The sequence below is a fragment of the Leptodactylus fuscus genome, chromosome 2, assembly GCF_031893055.1.
Source record: "Leptodactylus fuscus isolate aLepFus1 chromosome 2, aLepFus1.hap2, whole genome shotgun sequence".
Lineage (NCBI taxonomy): Eukaryota > Metazoa > Chordata > Amphibia > Anura > Leptodactylidae > Leptodactylus > Leptodactylus fuscus.
The window spans coordinates 134855623-134872676 of NC_134266.1; the positions used below are offsets into that span (position 1 = coordinate 134855623).

Sequence of the window (17054 nt, forward strand, 5' to 3'; positions counted from 1 at the left end):
TAGATGATGTCACCATAGCAAACTCGGTATTTCAATGAATACCTTCAGTCTATTCTCAGTGCACAATGCAAAACTTGGCATCATGCATTAACTTACCGGTATGCCCTTTATTCCTGGAAGACCTGGAGGACCTTGTACTCCCTATAATTAGAAGACAAGATAAAATGATACAAGTAGGACTATTTTAATAAGAAATCACTTTGTGTGTACCCGAGACAGTACTTTAAGCTACCTGTAGAATTATACATGCATCTACTCACAATAAAACTAATGTTCATCACTAGTGATTCAAGCCGGGGAACAGCTCCCCAAAAATCCCACCCCTTCCTTGCTGTGTCACTTACAGGGTTATGTGTGCTGGAGTCAGAGCGGAGAGAAGGGGCAGGGAGTAATTAAAAATATTACTCTCATCATTTGTTGCCTGGGGCCTCCACCAATAAAGATGGTGGACACATGGGGCCATTATACTGTGTGAGGGCAGAAGGGGACCATTATTCTTTGTGAGGCATGTGGGAGCCATTAAAATGTATGGGGGCAAAAGGGGCCATAATACTGTGTTGGGGCATAAGCGTGCCATTATACTATTATATGGCAAACTCGTAGCACTGTGTCTGACAGTACTATAAATCTTGTCTCTATTCTACAGCCAAAACCACAGTGGATTTAAACCCACAGCATGTCAATTATAGATATGGGTCTCCTCCATGGTTTTCAAACTTTGCAATGCAATGACTGAAATCTACAGAAGACCTACAGTGACTCTAGGAGGGCTTGCTGCAGAAACCCAGCCAATTTCTTTTTTTTTTTTTTTTAATTGGGGTGGCTTGTAGTGGAACACACAACTGCAAATGGGCCGAATGAGAGAGAATCTGTCACAAAAGCAGCCACACAAACCTGGAGGCAGTCCTGCTCTTATATCTATATATTTGTATTTCTAAGCTTGTTGGGAGGAATAATTTGAATAATATAAATACAGAGAAAGTCAGTTGCAAAGGGCGTATGCAGGCAACAGTTATAACTAAACAGAAGTAACATTGTCAGTACAATTATTAGGGACAGAGGTAGTATATATTAGAAAAAAAAGAACTCGTTCCCTGTCGATACAATTTACTACTAAACATTTTCATTTTGTACATACCGGTGTGCCAGGTTTCCCAACTTTTCCATCTAGACCTTCAATTCCAGGAGGACCCTAAAAAAATAGTTAAGAATGTTAATGGTATTCTAGTATATTACACATTAATTCTCTAAAAAGAAGTGTGCACTTACCTGCATTCCGGGAGCTCCTGGAGGACCGGGTGGGCCGCTTAGTCCTGGAGAACCGCGTTGTCCCTCTGCACCCTGCACACAAAAAGGAGAATAAGACAATACATTATAAAACATGATAAAATGTGCACAGCAGTAAAGAGTATAAAATGTACTAAGTACTAAACTACTATAATATAATTATTTTTGCTTATCTATCTTTTATTCCTATGGGTCATTTTCTTCTTTTTTTTAAATTAAAACCAGAAAATAAAAGATATCAAATTTTCTCATTGTAGGCTTTCATTATACTATTTTCTGTACATGATTAGCATACCTCCCAACCAGGGGTGAACCTTCCCCTTTCGCCGCCCGAGGCAAACGACAGAAAGCCCCCCCCCCCGGAGGAGGGGGCGTGACGGAGCAGAGGGGGCGGGGCTAAGCGAAGGGGGTGGGGCTCAGCGGCGTTCGCAGGCAGAGAGCAGGCACGGAGATGACCTGCTCTCTGCCTGAGCGTGAGGGGAGGCTGCTGGAGCAGCGCTGCTCCAGTGGCCTCCCCAATCCACCGCTCGGTGCTAAGCCAGTCCAGGACAGCTTGCCGCATCAGATATCGTGCCGCAGCAAATTTAGTCTCTCCCACTTCTGTGTTGACTCTCTCCGTTCCCATCCATCTCTCTTTGTGCCCCCACAAATTATAATGCTCTTACAGTTGCCCTAACATTATATAACACATTATATTTCCCCTCCAATTGCTCTCTACAGCAAAAATAAAGTATACTAGGATAAACCATCCATAGGCGAGTCATTTCCTTGTGCATAAAGTGAATGTATTTTGCAGACACAGAATCTAAATATCTAATTTTATTGTCTTTTGAAATATTTTAGCAATTCATACTCCTATATTATTCCCTCATTTCCAATAATACTGATGAAAAATACTTCTTATATGATGCCTAATATGTGATATAGTACAGAATCGTATAGGACACAGTTCCAATCTAAGTAAAATTTACCTTTTCAGCAGGTGGGCCAGGAGGTCCTGATGGCCCTAGTTTTCCTGGAAATCCAGGGGGTCCCTGAAATGAGAAAATTGTCAGATATTATAACATCACAGAAATATTATATTGCTTTATTGTAGGGCTGCAATTATTATACACTAACTGATAAAAAAGAAGCACCCAAATACAAGAATGTAATACAGATAAGTAAATAATTACAGGTGTTGTCTGATGACTAGGCACTGGGTCATGACACAAGAGAACTTACAAGCACTTCCCCAGATGCCCTATAAAGGCTCAGAGGCTACTTTTGGGTACTGCACCACTTGGTGAAAGATCAGTGACTGATAGACATATACTAGTCATGACTTCTATTTGACAGACTTTGGCTCATTATTGAAATGCAACAAGATGTCAAATTAGACTTGTTTGCCTCCATTTCCTGCTATATCCCATCATCAGTGGCGTAACTACCGCCGTAGCAGCAGAGTCAGCTGCCACAGGGCCTGGGACATTAGGGGCCCAGTGACAGCCGCTATGTCACCCATGTCAAAAGTTCGGCACGGGGCCCTGCCATTCCTAGTTATGCCACTGCCCTTCATGTACCATTAGAAAAAAAACTGTTACAAACCTGAAGCCCAGGGAGTCCGGGGGGACCTGGGAATCCCTGTAATTATAAAGAAAACGTTTCAGTATAATATAGTCAGACTGTAACATACTCCACATGGTTTGCCAATGCATTACATATGAGATACAAACGTAGCAGAGTAAGGGAGCCTTCACACGATGTAACACTGCGCTCATTCTAAAAACACTTTCAGAATGAGCGTGTAAAAAGCGATGTATTACGTGCGTAATACATCGAAAGCAATAGGGAAAGCAATAGGGAAAAAAAGCCTCCCATTGATTTCAATGGGGAGCGCACATATGCCAGCTCCCATTCAAGTCAATGGGAGCTGCTTTTTACGTGCTCATTCTGAACGTGTTTTTACGATCAGAATGAGCACAGCGTTACATCGTGTGAAGGCTCCCTTAACGCGGACTTCTGCTATTGGTTAACCTGCTGTAGTTTGATATTTAATAACTAAAGACATCAAAAACATTGAGAAGTCATTGAAAAAAATGTTTTTTTCAATTACTTTTCATTGTCTTTTGTTGTCTTCTGTAACAGTTCAGGTTAACTTTGCTATATCTGTGTATCTGAAGACTGACACACCATTCCATCTTTCACAAAAAATTAATGTATGCCTGCTTTCACACCATGCTTTTTATTACGGGCAGGGAATCACTTGTTTGGCTGGATGCAGCAAAAAGTTAGTCTATTGATCTATTTGCATCATTTTGCATACGTTTTTAGTTTCAAAGGTATTTATTGAACATAAAAAGAGATGAACAAGTACAAGAATCATATAAAAACAGATACAAAATACATCTGGTAGATAATATAAATGTATAATAAAACTATAAGTAAAAAGGAGAACAACTAACATACACAGGGAGCAAAGTGGGGACAGGGGGTGTAAGCTAGAGCACTGCTATAACAATCATATAGAGGGTCTTGGGGTGAACTGAAAGAAAAACAGATATGTGTCTCCTTACTGGAGGAGAATTGTTATTATTATATTATAGGCCAGGACTGCCTGATCAGTTAATCCAGGAGGACCCAATCTTATCGAAATTGAGGCAATTAATTATCAGAAATGGTGGCATTAATCATGTCAGCTAGAATACATGTGCATCCCATCTGTTTGTACAGATTTGTGACAACCTGGATGAGATATAGTACTTATAGTGGTGGGGAATTGCTTGGCTTCCCAGTCTATTATGATAATGCATAGTATACGAGGTCTTTTAAATGACCAAATATATTGAAAGGTTTCCCTCTGCAGTCCCACAAGCACAGAAATAGTATAAAATCCTTGATAAGGTGAACCATTTTAATTGTATTAATTCTTCCAACCCCAGAGAGGGTGTGGTAATTTCATGTGTCTAAATCATTTATCAATTTAGGGATGAACTTCCATTTAAAATAACCATCACGGGAGCTGATTAAATTAATGCCAAGATATGGACTATACTTATCTAGTTTTGAATCCACCGTTCAAACTTATAACTTTGCTAGTAGCTGGAGGGGTATTACAATGCAAAATCTCAGACTTAGTGACATTACTTTTAATATCTGATACTTGGGGCGAAATGGGCGAAAGTATTAATGAAATTAGGGAGTGTTATCAAGGGTTTGATGATGGTGAGGAGCATATCATCCATAAATAGATTAACTTTATATTCCTGCCCTCTGATGCATACCCCCGACATTGCAGGATTAGATCATATAGCTATAGCAAGTGGTTCAATTACAAGGGTGAAGAAGACAGAGAAGGGCATACTTGATGGGTACTCCAGTGGATATTAATTGGGTGTGTTGAGTCCATGGATAGTTGGAGAGTTGGAAAGATGGAGAGCTCTACTGGATTGTCAGACATGAAATATTGACTAACTCTTCAATTGTTTTGGAGAAAAGATGCTTATTAACCCATTATAAATTAAACAAATTAAATAAGGAACATCGTCTACAGAGTGATCTAGATGTGCATATGAGATATATTAAACAGTACATAAACTGAGGCCATTGTATGTCTAACTTGGTACAAAATAGCGTGGTAAAAAAAGATCTATAAAAACATATGAATCTTTACAGTGCGGCAGTTACTCACCTGATCACCTTTCTCACCAGAACTTCCAGAGACTCCTCTTTCTCCTCTTGGACCCTGAATAAGAAATTTAAATCCCGTCACATATTTTATAATAAAGAAAAAACAGAAAGACAGCACCGAGCTGTATATGGTGAAGTACTGTTAAGTTAGAGGTGTAGTGACAGGTTTAAGTGCACTCTCACCTGATAGGGTTGTGAAGAATTCACAACTACTATAAATGCCTGGGAACCAATTCTAGGGGGTTCCTCCCTGTAAGTGATTGAGCAACTGGGTCCTGTTCACCGAGGTGTGAAGGATATAGTTAGGGACCAGAAGGAAGGACCGCGCTTCACCAGATGTCAAAAGATAACCAGTTTATTAAAGTTCAACAGCAAACGCGTTTCGGGCATACATCGCCCTTCTTCAAGTGCAAAGGAACTGCCGTGGTGTATATGCTTGCCTGGAAGACCAAATGTCATTTGGTCTTCCAGGCAAGCATATACACCACGGCAGTTCCTTTGCACTTGAAGAAGGGCGATGTATGCCCGAAACGCGTTTGCTGTTGAACTTTAATAAACTGGTTATCTTTTGACATCTGGTGAAGCGCGGTCCTTCCTTCTGGTCCCTAACTATATTTTATAATAAGGAACAAGAGCATATAAAAAATGAAATAATATCTTACCGATGGTCCAGCAGGGCCAGGAATGCCAGGAACACCAGGAGGACCCTTACATTTTAAAAAGGAAATAATTATTAATATGGAATATTTCTAAATATTACATTAAAACATCATTCCACACACATTTGTTTTTTTTTTTTTTTTGTTTTTTTGAAATCTTCAGCCCTGCTGTGTAATGAAGAGAGAGGCCCCTTACCGGGTACACTCTACTTTATTCAGCCATAAAACAGGTTTCCTGGCTTGTCATGTGATCGGTAGACTACCCTGCTGATTCACATTTGGAAGTCACTTTTCATATGTAAGGTTTCATGCACCCAACTGTGTGCAGTCTGTGGGTCAGTGAAAACGGCATGGATGACACATGGTTTGGCATCAGTGTGTCATCTGTGGTTTCCACTGACCCGTACATTCAAATGAATTGACAGTCTCAATTGTGGACAGGTATTGGATCTGCTCAATTTGCATCTATTCAATTCAGGCCGAACACACAGTCGCAAAAACTATGACTGTGTGCACGGGCCCATTAAAATATATGGGTCTGTACTTTTATCTGCAATTGCTGACTCAAAATTGCAGATAACAACATGTTTGTGTGCATGAGGTCTACTAAAGGGATGAAAATCAAACAAAATATCTTAAAAAAATGTTCACTAAATGATAAATATAAATTTGAAAAAATATATGCGTTTGAGAAAATAATGGTAAGTACCGTAGATATTAAAATAATCCAGTACTATGTCTTCTTTATATTAGATGCTTAGCTACTTACGAAAGGTTCACACTAGTGTTGCATCTATGTTGTTTAGGCCCATAAGGGGACCCAAACCACAGTGAGGCAGACCTCTAAAATGGCGGCTACACATAGAGCTCAGTGGACCCCATTGTTTATAAATAACAGGGATCTGTTGGAAAAGGTATCCAAATGAATGCAGTTGTCCACAGTATCACGCATCCATTTTCTTTTCCTAAAGGAAAAGGTCATTTTTTGAGTTTCTTCTGGCCAATAGTAGTCTATGGATAGAGAGCATTATACAGTACCTCCATTAACAATTTTTACATGTACTGTATACTGCCAGCTGTATGTAAATAAAAGCATCATAATGTACGAACTTACTGACTCTCCTTTTTCTCCTGCTGGTCCTGTGTATCCTCGTTCACCTTTACTACCCTGAAAAGTATGAGTTAAGTGCATTCAGCTATACAACAATGCAAAGATAGAATTGCAACCCCCACGTGGTACTATGTCAAAATGATATTAATAAAAATACAAAAAAAGCAACTAAATCGAGACTTATCATGATACCTCCCTAACTATCTGTTAGTGATACTTGTTAGATGAGCTCTGGTTTGGCACAGAGTCACATATTGTAACAAAGCAACATTCAGTGAAGATCAATGGTCATATTCAATAACATATTCTTTTTGCAGATAGCACTGGACCGCTATACCCCATTACCGCCCCCTCTAATCATCCATCCACCCACATCCCAACCCTCTATACCCACCACTCTCTCTGCCAACCCAACCTCCCCCCATACCCACCACCAGTTACACAATTACAGCACAGCTCAAATTCACTTGAACACAAATTGATCTGTAACAGCGTAGCAAGGCCACAACATAGTGTACAGAATCATCTGCTTATGGCTCCATACACTACTAAAAAGAGGTGACCGACACAATCTCAAATGAATGATCTAGCCAAAGAATAGGTCTTTAATAGTCAGTTTCAGACAACCCCTTTAATAACCAAGTATACTAGCTTTCATTCAGATGAGTTGAGAAGTGCTGATAGTAATATATCTGTAAGGCTATGTGTGACTGCTGGTTACTTATGTTTCCTTGCTATAAAATATCTACTTACAGGAAGTCCTGGAGGACCCAAATTTCCAGGATATCCAGGAAGGCCAGGTGGTCCCTAAATCAGAGGAAGGAGAAAAATGAGTATATCTTAAAAACATAGGAGGAACACAAAGTGTTGGCAAGTTCCTAATTTTTTTTGTCAATACGGAGACATATATGATTTTATGAGATAAATATTCTCTAATGAGTTATATAGTACTCAATGGCGTAACTACCGTGGTAGCAGTGGTAGTCGCTGACACAGAGCTCAGGACATTAGGTGGTCCGGTGGGCCCCTGATGTTTTTTTTTTTTTAATAGGCCGTTATCTGCTGGAGTAACCCCAGCAGGTAATGAGCCCTATTTACTTACCGATCCTGGCTCCCTCTCAAGGCATCTGCGCTTCCCCTTCTGCAGATGTGGCTGTGATTAGGATCAGTAAGTGAGGCTGTGGACCTGTGAACCCCACTGCTATCATCATACTCTGGGGTCTTTTTAGAGTATAATGATAGCAGTATACTGATCGGAGGGAACATAAAAGACACTGTTACTTACCTCTCCTGTGATCCGGTAGGCTTTGGGCCTGTTTGGTGATGTCAAAGACATCACGTGACCCAGGCCAGCGACATTATGCGTCAACAAGTCAACCTGAATCAGGCGATGTCTGGTTCAACATTGAAGAGATCTGTTGTTTTTAGAGATATGTTTGTATCCTCCCCTGGGTCTCTGATTATTATACTCTGGGGTCCTAAAAGACCCCAGAGTATAATAATTGTTCATGGGTGGTCCACAATGGGGCATAATACTGTGTTCAGGGGCTACTATGGGGCATAATACCATATGCAGGGGCTACTATGGGGCATAATACTGTATGCAGGGGTCACTATGGGGCATAATACTGTGTCAGGGGCCACTATGGGGAATAATACTGTGTGCATGGGCCACAATTGAGCATAATAGTGTGTGCAGGAATGCAATTTGTGTGGAGGGCCATGTCAAATGTTCAAATCTTGGGCCCCACCATTTCTAGTTACGCCACTGATAGTACTGACTGTTATATCAGAATACATTCTCTGCGAAAACAGTCACTCTGAGGAATCAGGGTCCAGTAGAGGGATATCATTATCATTGCAAGATTTGTTACTTTCACTTGCAGAACTCATTAGCATAAAAGTCACCAGCATTGAATGGGTCATGCTGACATTTCTGGTGACTAGCATTAATAAAATTGCATTACGCTTTATAGTAACATAAATGGATTATAATAAATGCTACCATTTTTTGGCTTATTACCACTATAATGTGAATTAATGATGCCAGTAAAGTACTACTTTGCAAGTGAAAATCAAACACACATAAAATTAAGTATTCTGATGTTTGTAGTGTTTAAGTAGCGCTCGTGTAAGGCTTATTCAGGCATTGCATCTCTTGCAACCTCCAAACAATAAAAATATTTTATTACTTTAATTATGTTCAGAGTTTTGGAGAAGCTCCTTTGCAAAAACATAACCATAAGTGATGAGTCAAATGATGGGTGAAAGAATGACTGCCTACTGGCATAAATATGAACCCTGCATCAACCTTTTATATTTTATACTGATATGAATATTTTTCAGTCTTTTTTTCTTTAATTTTAAATTATGGCACTTTCACTGAAGCATATTTTGGTCAATATTTTGCATCTATATTATATTGAGTATTGAATATCTTCATTGCTTTCAACTCACTTTTGGTTTACAAATACAGATGCAAAATACTGATCAAAATACTACAATATGAAAATATTACCTGCTCTCCTTTATCTCCATTAGATCCAGGTGGGCCTCTTTCTCCTTGCATACCCTTGAAAAGTAAAAAATATTATAAGTTTCTGAATGATAATTTACCACAGGAGTAAACTACAGACATCACTGTAAATCTGAAAGGTATTTACCTGTTTTCGGAACAGAATTAATACTTACCTATTTTCCGCTGTTGAAAAAGAATACTATATCCCAATAATTGGATCATTATATTGACACTTGCTTACAACTACAAAAAATTGCAATAAAGTGTACGTTTCCTATATGTCACTTTATTGTTTATTATGAAATTTAGGAGAATTTTTTTCTAACAATTCGAAGACTGCATCATCCGTTGGAAGTCTTTGGTGCAGCTATATATTGTATTTTTGTATTTGAACACAAATGTCAAGAATTCTATTATCATCAGCCTAATAACTGGTTAAAACGGTAAGCTGTTAGACATTTAACCATAGTGCAATATCAGTAACACGGGTGACAGGGATTGTATAATGTACATAATACCAGTTATAGTTACAAAGGAATGGAGGGATGTGTATCAGGCCATATTGATTTTGCTTTAGAAATGATGAGAATTGGTGTTCAACAATAGCTATTTCAATTGAATATAATATTGCAGTATTGATTCAAATAGAGTTGTACATTATGTATTAAGAGTTGGTATTCACTAAAGTCATTGAATGACAAATCCCAGAACAGATCCATTAAATGGAATCTGGCAATGGCTTTTTAAGCAGGCATTAACATAATCCATTTGCATGATACAGACCCCAAACATAGTATAGTAAAAGAGACACCAAAGATGGCAGAATAAAGGAATCCCACTCACCAAAAACAAATGCAGAAAACAGCTGCAGTAAGTTAGGGGAACAAATACATGTTAAAGACTTGACTAGGACAACAACAACATTTTGCAACATTTTGATCACAGGGACACATGTAAGATGAGGATGATGCTATCACACAGTAGTGACAAAACACTTAACAAAGTGGTGTAGAGTTGGGTATGAAGTACAAGGGTACAAACGCGGTGACCAAATCTGGTCCTCAATGTCTAGTGCATCTTTATACAGGCTACAAAGTAATAAAGGTCTGCATTTCCTATCAGTCTGTCAGGCGATCTTGAGGACCAACATTATGGCTATTACAGGATCTTGAATAAAAATCAGCCATATAAAAAGTTAAGTGACAAAAAAATAGGAAGGAATATGGAAAACATATTTCTAAAAAGATTAACTGACTTTTTCACTCCAACCTGGGAATTCAAAGGGTTGTTCTAAAGTCATTTTTCCCCTTCAGTTGCTTTAAATAAAAAGCGTGTATACACATCTCTTGATTTGGCCAGGATTCCAGCAGAGTCTCCATTTTATCCCTAATTTGCATTGATCTTATACAGGTTTGCCTATATTGCTCATCATAGGGGAATGCAATCGTTGTTCAGCCTGCATGTGAATGATGGTTTATAGGTTGTGTATAAACACCTGTGGAACAGTTCCAGAAACATGGTGCTAGACTTTCAACTTTATAACTTCATGAACTTCTTGATCTTCTGCCATTGAACAGAGCATCACTGCTCAATCACCAATTGACTGCATTGCTCACATACAGGTCAAAGGTCAGGAAGACCGGGGATCAAGTGGAGACTCTCTCCTGGATCTCTGACCAAATGGAGGGGTAAAAAGAATTTGCTATTACTCATGGTACTTAAATGGTTTGCTTAGGCTCAAAACCACTGCACCCAAAAAACTGATCTGGTACGGATCCACCTACAATATCATAACTCTTCTTTTAGAGTAGCTTGCTATTTCAACTGTTACTATATACACATACACACTTGTAGACAAAATGGCATGGAAAAGTAAACTGAGAATACAGAGGGTGTGGCAGCTGGAGGAGATTTTCAGACAAAGACTGTGAATCTTGAAACACAAGAGATAAAGATTGTATCACAAGTGATAAGACTTGGGGCACATAAGGGGTGAAATTTGAAGTTGCATCAGGTGTGACACAAGAGGTGAGTTTATTGGCACAGCATTGGTGAAGTTATGTGCATTGGGGATTGAGGAAAAGCGAGCGAGCAGGTGGGGGAGAGTTATATTCTTACAGGTAGTCCGGGGGAGCCAGGAGAGCCTGGAAAACCTGGGGACCCCTGAGGGAAAAAAATGGGGTATCACAATCCAAAAGCCACTGTTGGTGGAAGGAGGAACAAGAGCACCCTTTATCCAAGGGAGTGAAACCTGAACCTCTGGAGAGAGGAGCATCAACACTGTTATTAATATTGTTAGATTGTTGTTAAATGTTACACTTAGGATGAGAGATTCTGGAAATCTTCCTGAAGATATTACACAGATAACATTATCTTGCAGTTTCACATTTATAAATCTGTCATATTCTGAGAATCAATCGTTCTGTTTGCCAACAGTGACACAGTGCGATCAGGCAGCCACCAAATGCAATATTTGCACTATAACCTGTATCTTGTGGTAGTTGATAGTCTGGAGGTAACTGAAAAAAAAAACAGAGGTTTATTGGGCAAATATCGCATTTGGTTGTGCTTTTCCTTAGGGAGAGAGCAATGGCTCCTCTTCAGATGGTTAGAGTATAATGCTGAAAGTCCTTTCTGTTTTCTTGGTCTTCTACGAATATAGCTGTCAAAGGAAGATGCTTTCGGGGAAGTATGAGACAATAGACATAAATATTGCTTACAATGCATACCTCATGATCTCTACAAGTAGATTAAACTTCATTTAATAGGTATGAATGAAGTATTGTTTAGAAAAAAGATAATGTTTGTCCTTTCTAACACAATAACATTGATATGTGAAAAATCTTTCCAATATTTGAACATTTTTTTTGTAATTTGGTAAAATGCAATTACTTACTGGTGGTCCTGGGGAACCAGGCAATCCTCTTGGTCCTGGAGGACCCTGATAGAGACAAATCAAGGAATGAGACTGGAGTTTCCACAAATGCACTCCTTTACAATGAATTGTAGGGTCCTTACTTCTACACCAGGTATTCCAGGCACACCCGGGTGGCCTGCACACCCAGAGTCGGGGTCATCTCCCTGAAAATGTGGAAGAGAGATTAAAAAATTTTGTGTGGTCTTTGGATCCAGTTGTGCAATGTACAGCATATATAGCTGACCAACATAGTTAAGTTTAATAAAATGCTTACCACTTCATCAGGCTTCTCCGAAAGGCACTATAAAGTGCAAAAAATATAATTACTTAAATTATTATTTCAAACTTAGAGATATATATTATAGGGTTAATTAAATTAGTTTACAAGAGACACCCAAAACACAAAAACACAAAATAGTTAGCAATATCTTTAAATATGTTCTTCAATGATCCAACACTTGGTTAGATGTTTACTATACAAACAGTCTACCTGTTACTTTTAGCTGTAATAGTAGCAGTTACTGAAATTTCATTAAAAAACATTGCAAGCACCATAGTAAACAGGACAGAGACAGGACTGAACGCAATGGACATTATTATGTTTCACTTATACAAAGTTAGATTAATGGACAACAGAATTTTGTTACAACATTAATAAATGCCTTTACAAACAATATACAGAAGCGATATGACATTTGTTATATACAGACACAGCTACGACACACTGACACAGTTTCAGCTTCTTTCAAAGAGCTATATAACCTTCATACATATCTACATTTCCTAATCATACAGTCCTCTCTTTGTCTTATAACTTCAGTAAAAACTGCTAAGGCTAGGTTCACACCTGGCCTCTGTTCAGGGATTCCGTCCCTGAACCCGCTTGAAAAATGCGGAAGGAAGTCTTGCAAGCAGCAGTTTTCTTTTTGCATTTCTCAGGCGGAAACTCAGCGGACCCCATTATAATCTATGGAGTCCATGGAAAACCCGAACACAGGTTTGAACGTAACCTAAGATCCTATTACACCTAAATATGTTTGTGAATGAGCGCTGATTGGTTACAAACGTGCTGCTCACTACTCGCTCTTCCCTGGTCTAGGAAATATATTTCCAACCCACTGGCTAACACCGTACAACAACGAACATTTTCCTTTTCCCTGGTCTAATCACACAGGATGATGCAGAGGGCACACAAAGGGAGCGACCACTAAAGCATGTATCATTGTTCTTTGGTTACAGAGCTCTTATTAGAGGTGCTGCTGACGGATGATGAAGATTTGTCCTGCTGAAATCAACTGATCACCCAATGAACTAGCAAGAACTTGATTGACAGGTGACTGTCAGCATTACTAGACAGGCCAATTGTCAGGATCAAGGTCCTCCTGACAATTGACAGTTAAATTGCCCTGTCTAACAAGGCCTTTAGTTTGCCATATTGTGTGTCATGCTAAGTAATGTCAATTTATGGTTCCTCTAGAAATGTGAAAAGTGAGGAGTTTTCTGACATTCTTCCAAAATTGTCCAAGGGTATAAGAAAGAAATAGCCAATATTCACTTTTTAATTGTCACTGCCTCAGTGTCTTTGCTCTGGTCGAGCAGTGATAGCCTCATGGTGATCGCTAATATGACCCCTTGCAGCCAGTCACTGTCCTCAGGGCTATACACGCCAGCATCATCACTGAGGCCAGTAATTGGTTGCAACAGTCCTATAAAGATAAACATGATGTCCTCACTACAGGACTAGCGGGGACCAGACTGGTGGGGACTACGGCAGCAACATTTTTAAGATAATATAGGCTTTTTATTTATTTTACAATTTCCTACCTTTGGATGGTTTTGGAAAAGTCTCAGACAGCCCCTTTAATTCTCAATACAGGCACTTACTATAAACACACTTTAGAAGTAAAGACACAAAATGCAATTTTAGGCTTTCTGTAGGTATAATTGACATTCTGCGATATCCACAACCACAATGGTTTTGGAAATTGCAGCATGTACGCTGCGCGTATTTTTCCCCAATGTATGGATGGGATTCGCATTTTCCAGGGGGTGTAAAACATCAAAAATGACTGCTACCTGGGGCCTTAACCTTAGCTATTGTATTGGTGAATGCTGAACCTTGATGAATTTATTTCTGTATTGCTTTCTCTGACATGCCTTCAGTTTCAGAACTCAGAGGGTGTTCCCTGTTAGACATCATTTCACTCACACCCTCTCTACTTTCAGTACTTTGAACAGTGTGCCTGTGTTTCTCATCCTCTGCACTAGTACTGATGTTAAAGGAAAACTTTCACATGAAAGAAAACTATAGACAACTTAATACAACTACAGCATTTCAGAGAATAAAAATGTTTAGACACCCCTAAAAAACTGGATTCTGGGATTCAGGTGTCTGCAGGTTGATTCCCCTTTGGCTTCTCCCCAGCCAGCTTGGCTTGACTAATAGATCTCTTTGAATCTGTGTGTTTGTAGAGACCTGTAAATCAAATTAAGTTGGGAACAAAGAGTCCAGAGGGGAGCAGACCAGATACTTTTCTTCCCTTGCACACTGTTTATAAAACTAGGATTTCCCTGTAATGCTGTGTAACATGTAGTTCTTTATAGTGAGGGAGCCTGTAGCTGCTTTATGCTGCCTGTAGTTATGCAAGATGCATCAGCTGTGATCTTTGTGAGAAATGCAGCTCAGAAGTCTCAGGGCCTATAGCCAGGGCTGCACCTCTAACCTCTAATTTTTGTTACTTTTTTTCTAAACTAGCCCAGGACAGGGCCACTGAGACGCAGACATCTTTTGCTGGGTGAAGAGGAGGAGGCAGCAGGAGCAGCAGTGGCAAAGTAGGTAAGTACTTTTTTTTTTTCTTTTAATAGGCTGCTACCTGCTGGAGTATCCCCAGTAGGTAGCGGCCTGTTTACCTAACTCCTCAGGCTTGCTCATGGCTGCCCTCAGCTTTCCCTTCTGCTATAGGACGTGGGGGGTGGCCCATGAGCAGGCCCGGGCCCAGGCCGCGAACCCACGACTGCGGCCTACGCTGACTGCAGAGTTTAACCTCTGCCCCGACGCAGGCGCAATGACGTGAGTTATCAGCGACTGCAGTCAAAAGAAGGAGGACCCCGGCGGCTCTTAATGGGTAAGTATAAGAGTGTTTGTGTGTGTGTGAGTGTGTGTCAGTCATACTGAAGAGTGTATAATACTGGGGGGTGTACTAAAGAGCATATTATACTGGGGGGCGTACTTAAGAGCATATAATACTGTGTGTGGGTGCCACTCCGGAGCATATAATCCTGTGGGGGGGGGGGGCTACGTACTGAGGGCATACGTATTGAGGATTATATAAAACGGGGAGGATGTGTATTGAGGAGCATATAATCCTGTGTGTGGGAGAGGGTGTACTGAAGAGCATATAATACTGAGGGGATGCGTACTGAGGAGCATATAATACTGTGTGGGGATACTGAGGAGCATATAATACTGTGTGTGTGGGGTACTGAGGAGCATATAATACTGGGGGATGCGTACTGAGAAGCATATAATACTGTATGTGTGGGGTACTGAGGAGCATATAATACTGTGAGGGGGGGTACTGAGGAGCATATAATACTGGAGGGATGCTTACTGAGATGCATATAATACTGTATGTGTTGGGTACTGAGGAGCATATAATACGTGGGGGGGGCGTACTGATAAGCATATAATCCTGTGGGGGGGGCTACTATGGAGCATATAATACAGTGTGGTGGGCCTACTGTGGAGTTTATAATATTGTAGGGGGGGCCACTGTGGAACATATAATACTGTCTGAGGTCCTATCACTATTTATATTACACATCTGTTTTATAGCACACGTGATATTAGTACAGGATGTAAGAACATTGCACGGTCACTATAAAACAGATCCTTTGCAAAGTAAATAGTGAACATTAATTGTTCAAAATTTCAAATGCAGAGACCTTTACATTTCAGTACAAAGTTGTTTGTATTATTGAAAGCTCTGTAAAACCCATTCAGATGGCCGTAATTTGTGGGTCCGTAACTGTCCACAGTTGTGGATCCACACAGTATTAAGTTTAAATTGCCATGTTGGCACTTCACGATAATTTAGTGGGTTTTGGGTTCCAATTTGGGCACTCGGTCTCTGAAAGGTTCGCCATCACTGGTCTATAGCATTATGTATGTAAAAATGACTGCAATAATATCAGACAATATAGAGTCTGAATGAATCATGTAATCACATCGATATTCAAACCTATGTATACTAGAACTGTATAAATAGTATATTTGCAAGTTGCTTAATGTTTGTTTTGCATCATGGACATGAGATGAGCTTTAAAAGATCCTATAGTCACCTCTTCAATCACCCGCTGCTGCAGTGTTGCCATCACAATGGTACCTGCCAGTCCCTGCTTACTTAGCTTTTATACGTATTATCAACATGACTGCCTATCATTGGTGTTAGGAATGCTGAAATGTATGCTGCATGCTGAGGCCATGAGTGATGTATGATACTGATATAGCATGCTGCAAAGACAAAGACCAATGGGGAACAGAAGAGCAACTGAACTGGGGTGGTGCGGAATTTGTTATACCTGGCAAACTCCTTTAGACAATAAAGATATTTGAGCATATACACTTTACATAATCTTATAATTAACATTCCTCACAGTGATAAGCAACAAAGGTAGTAAATCACACTCATTGACATGACAAGGTTGTTCACCTATGTACAACATCTGCATACCCTCTCACAGTCCTCAGCTCCAGGAGTCCCAGGTTGGCCTTGCTCTCCTTTTTCTCCTTTCATGGCGATGGGAGTGTTCTGCCCATTGGCACAGTCCCCACAAATACTCTGTATGAAGCAGGGGGATATCAGATAAACTAGATCACCCCCATAAAGTGGC

General features: G+C 39.9%; 1 protein-coding gene across 1 annotated transcript in view; it reads right to left on the reverse strand.

The window, feature by feature from the left end:
• Positions 1 to 17054, reverse strand: part of COL16A1 (collagen type XVI alpha 1 chain) — a 141084-nt gene that overhangs the window by 10889 nt on the left and 113141 nt on the right. Inside the window, exons 46-60 of the mRNA XM_075263112.1 lie at positions 16895 to 17002; positions 12436 to 12462; positions 12263 to 12325; positions 12141 to 12185; positions 11363 to 11407; positions 9245 to 9298; positions 7480 to 7533; positions 6730 to 6783; positions 5619 to 5663; positions 4958 to 5011; positions 2875 to 2910; positions 2259 to 2321; positions 1270 to 1341; positions 1139 to 1192; positions 97 to 141 (exon numbers count right to left, since the gene is read on the reverse strand). Coding sequence (XP_075119213.1) covers positions 97 to 141; positions 1139 to 1192; positions 1270 to 1341; positions 2259 to 2321; positions 2875 to 2910; positions 4958 to 5011; positions 5619 to 5663; positions 6730 to 6783; positions 7480 to 7533; positions 9245 to 9298; positions 11363 to 11407; positions 12141 to 12185; positions 12263 to 12325; positions 12436 to 12462; positions 16895 to 17002 — 819 coding nt within the window. The remainder of the gene's footprint in view (positions 1 to 96; positions 142 to 1138; positions 1193 to 1269; positions 1342 to 2258; positions 2322 to 2874; positions 2911 to 4957; positions 5012 to 5618; positions 5664 to 6729; positions 6784 to 7479; positions 7534 to 9244; positions 9299 to 11362; positions 11408 to 12140; positions 12186 to 12262; positions 12326 to 12435; positions 12463 to 16894; positions 17003 to 17054) is intronic.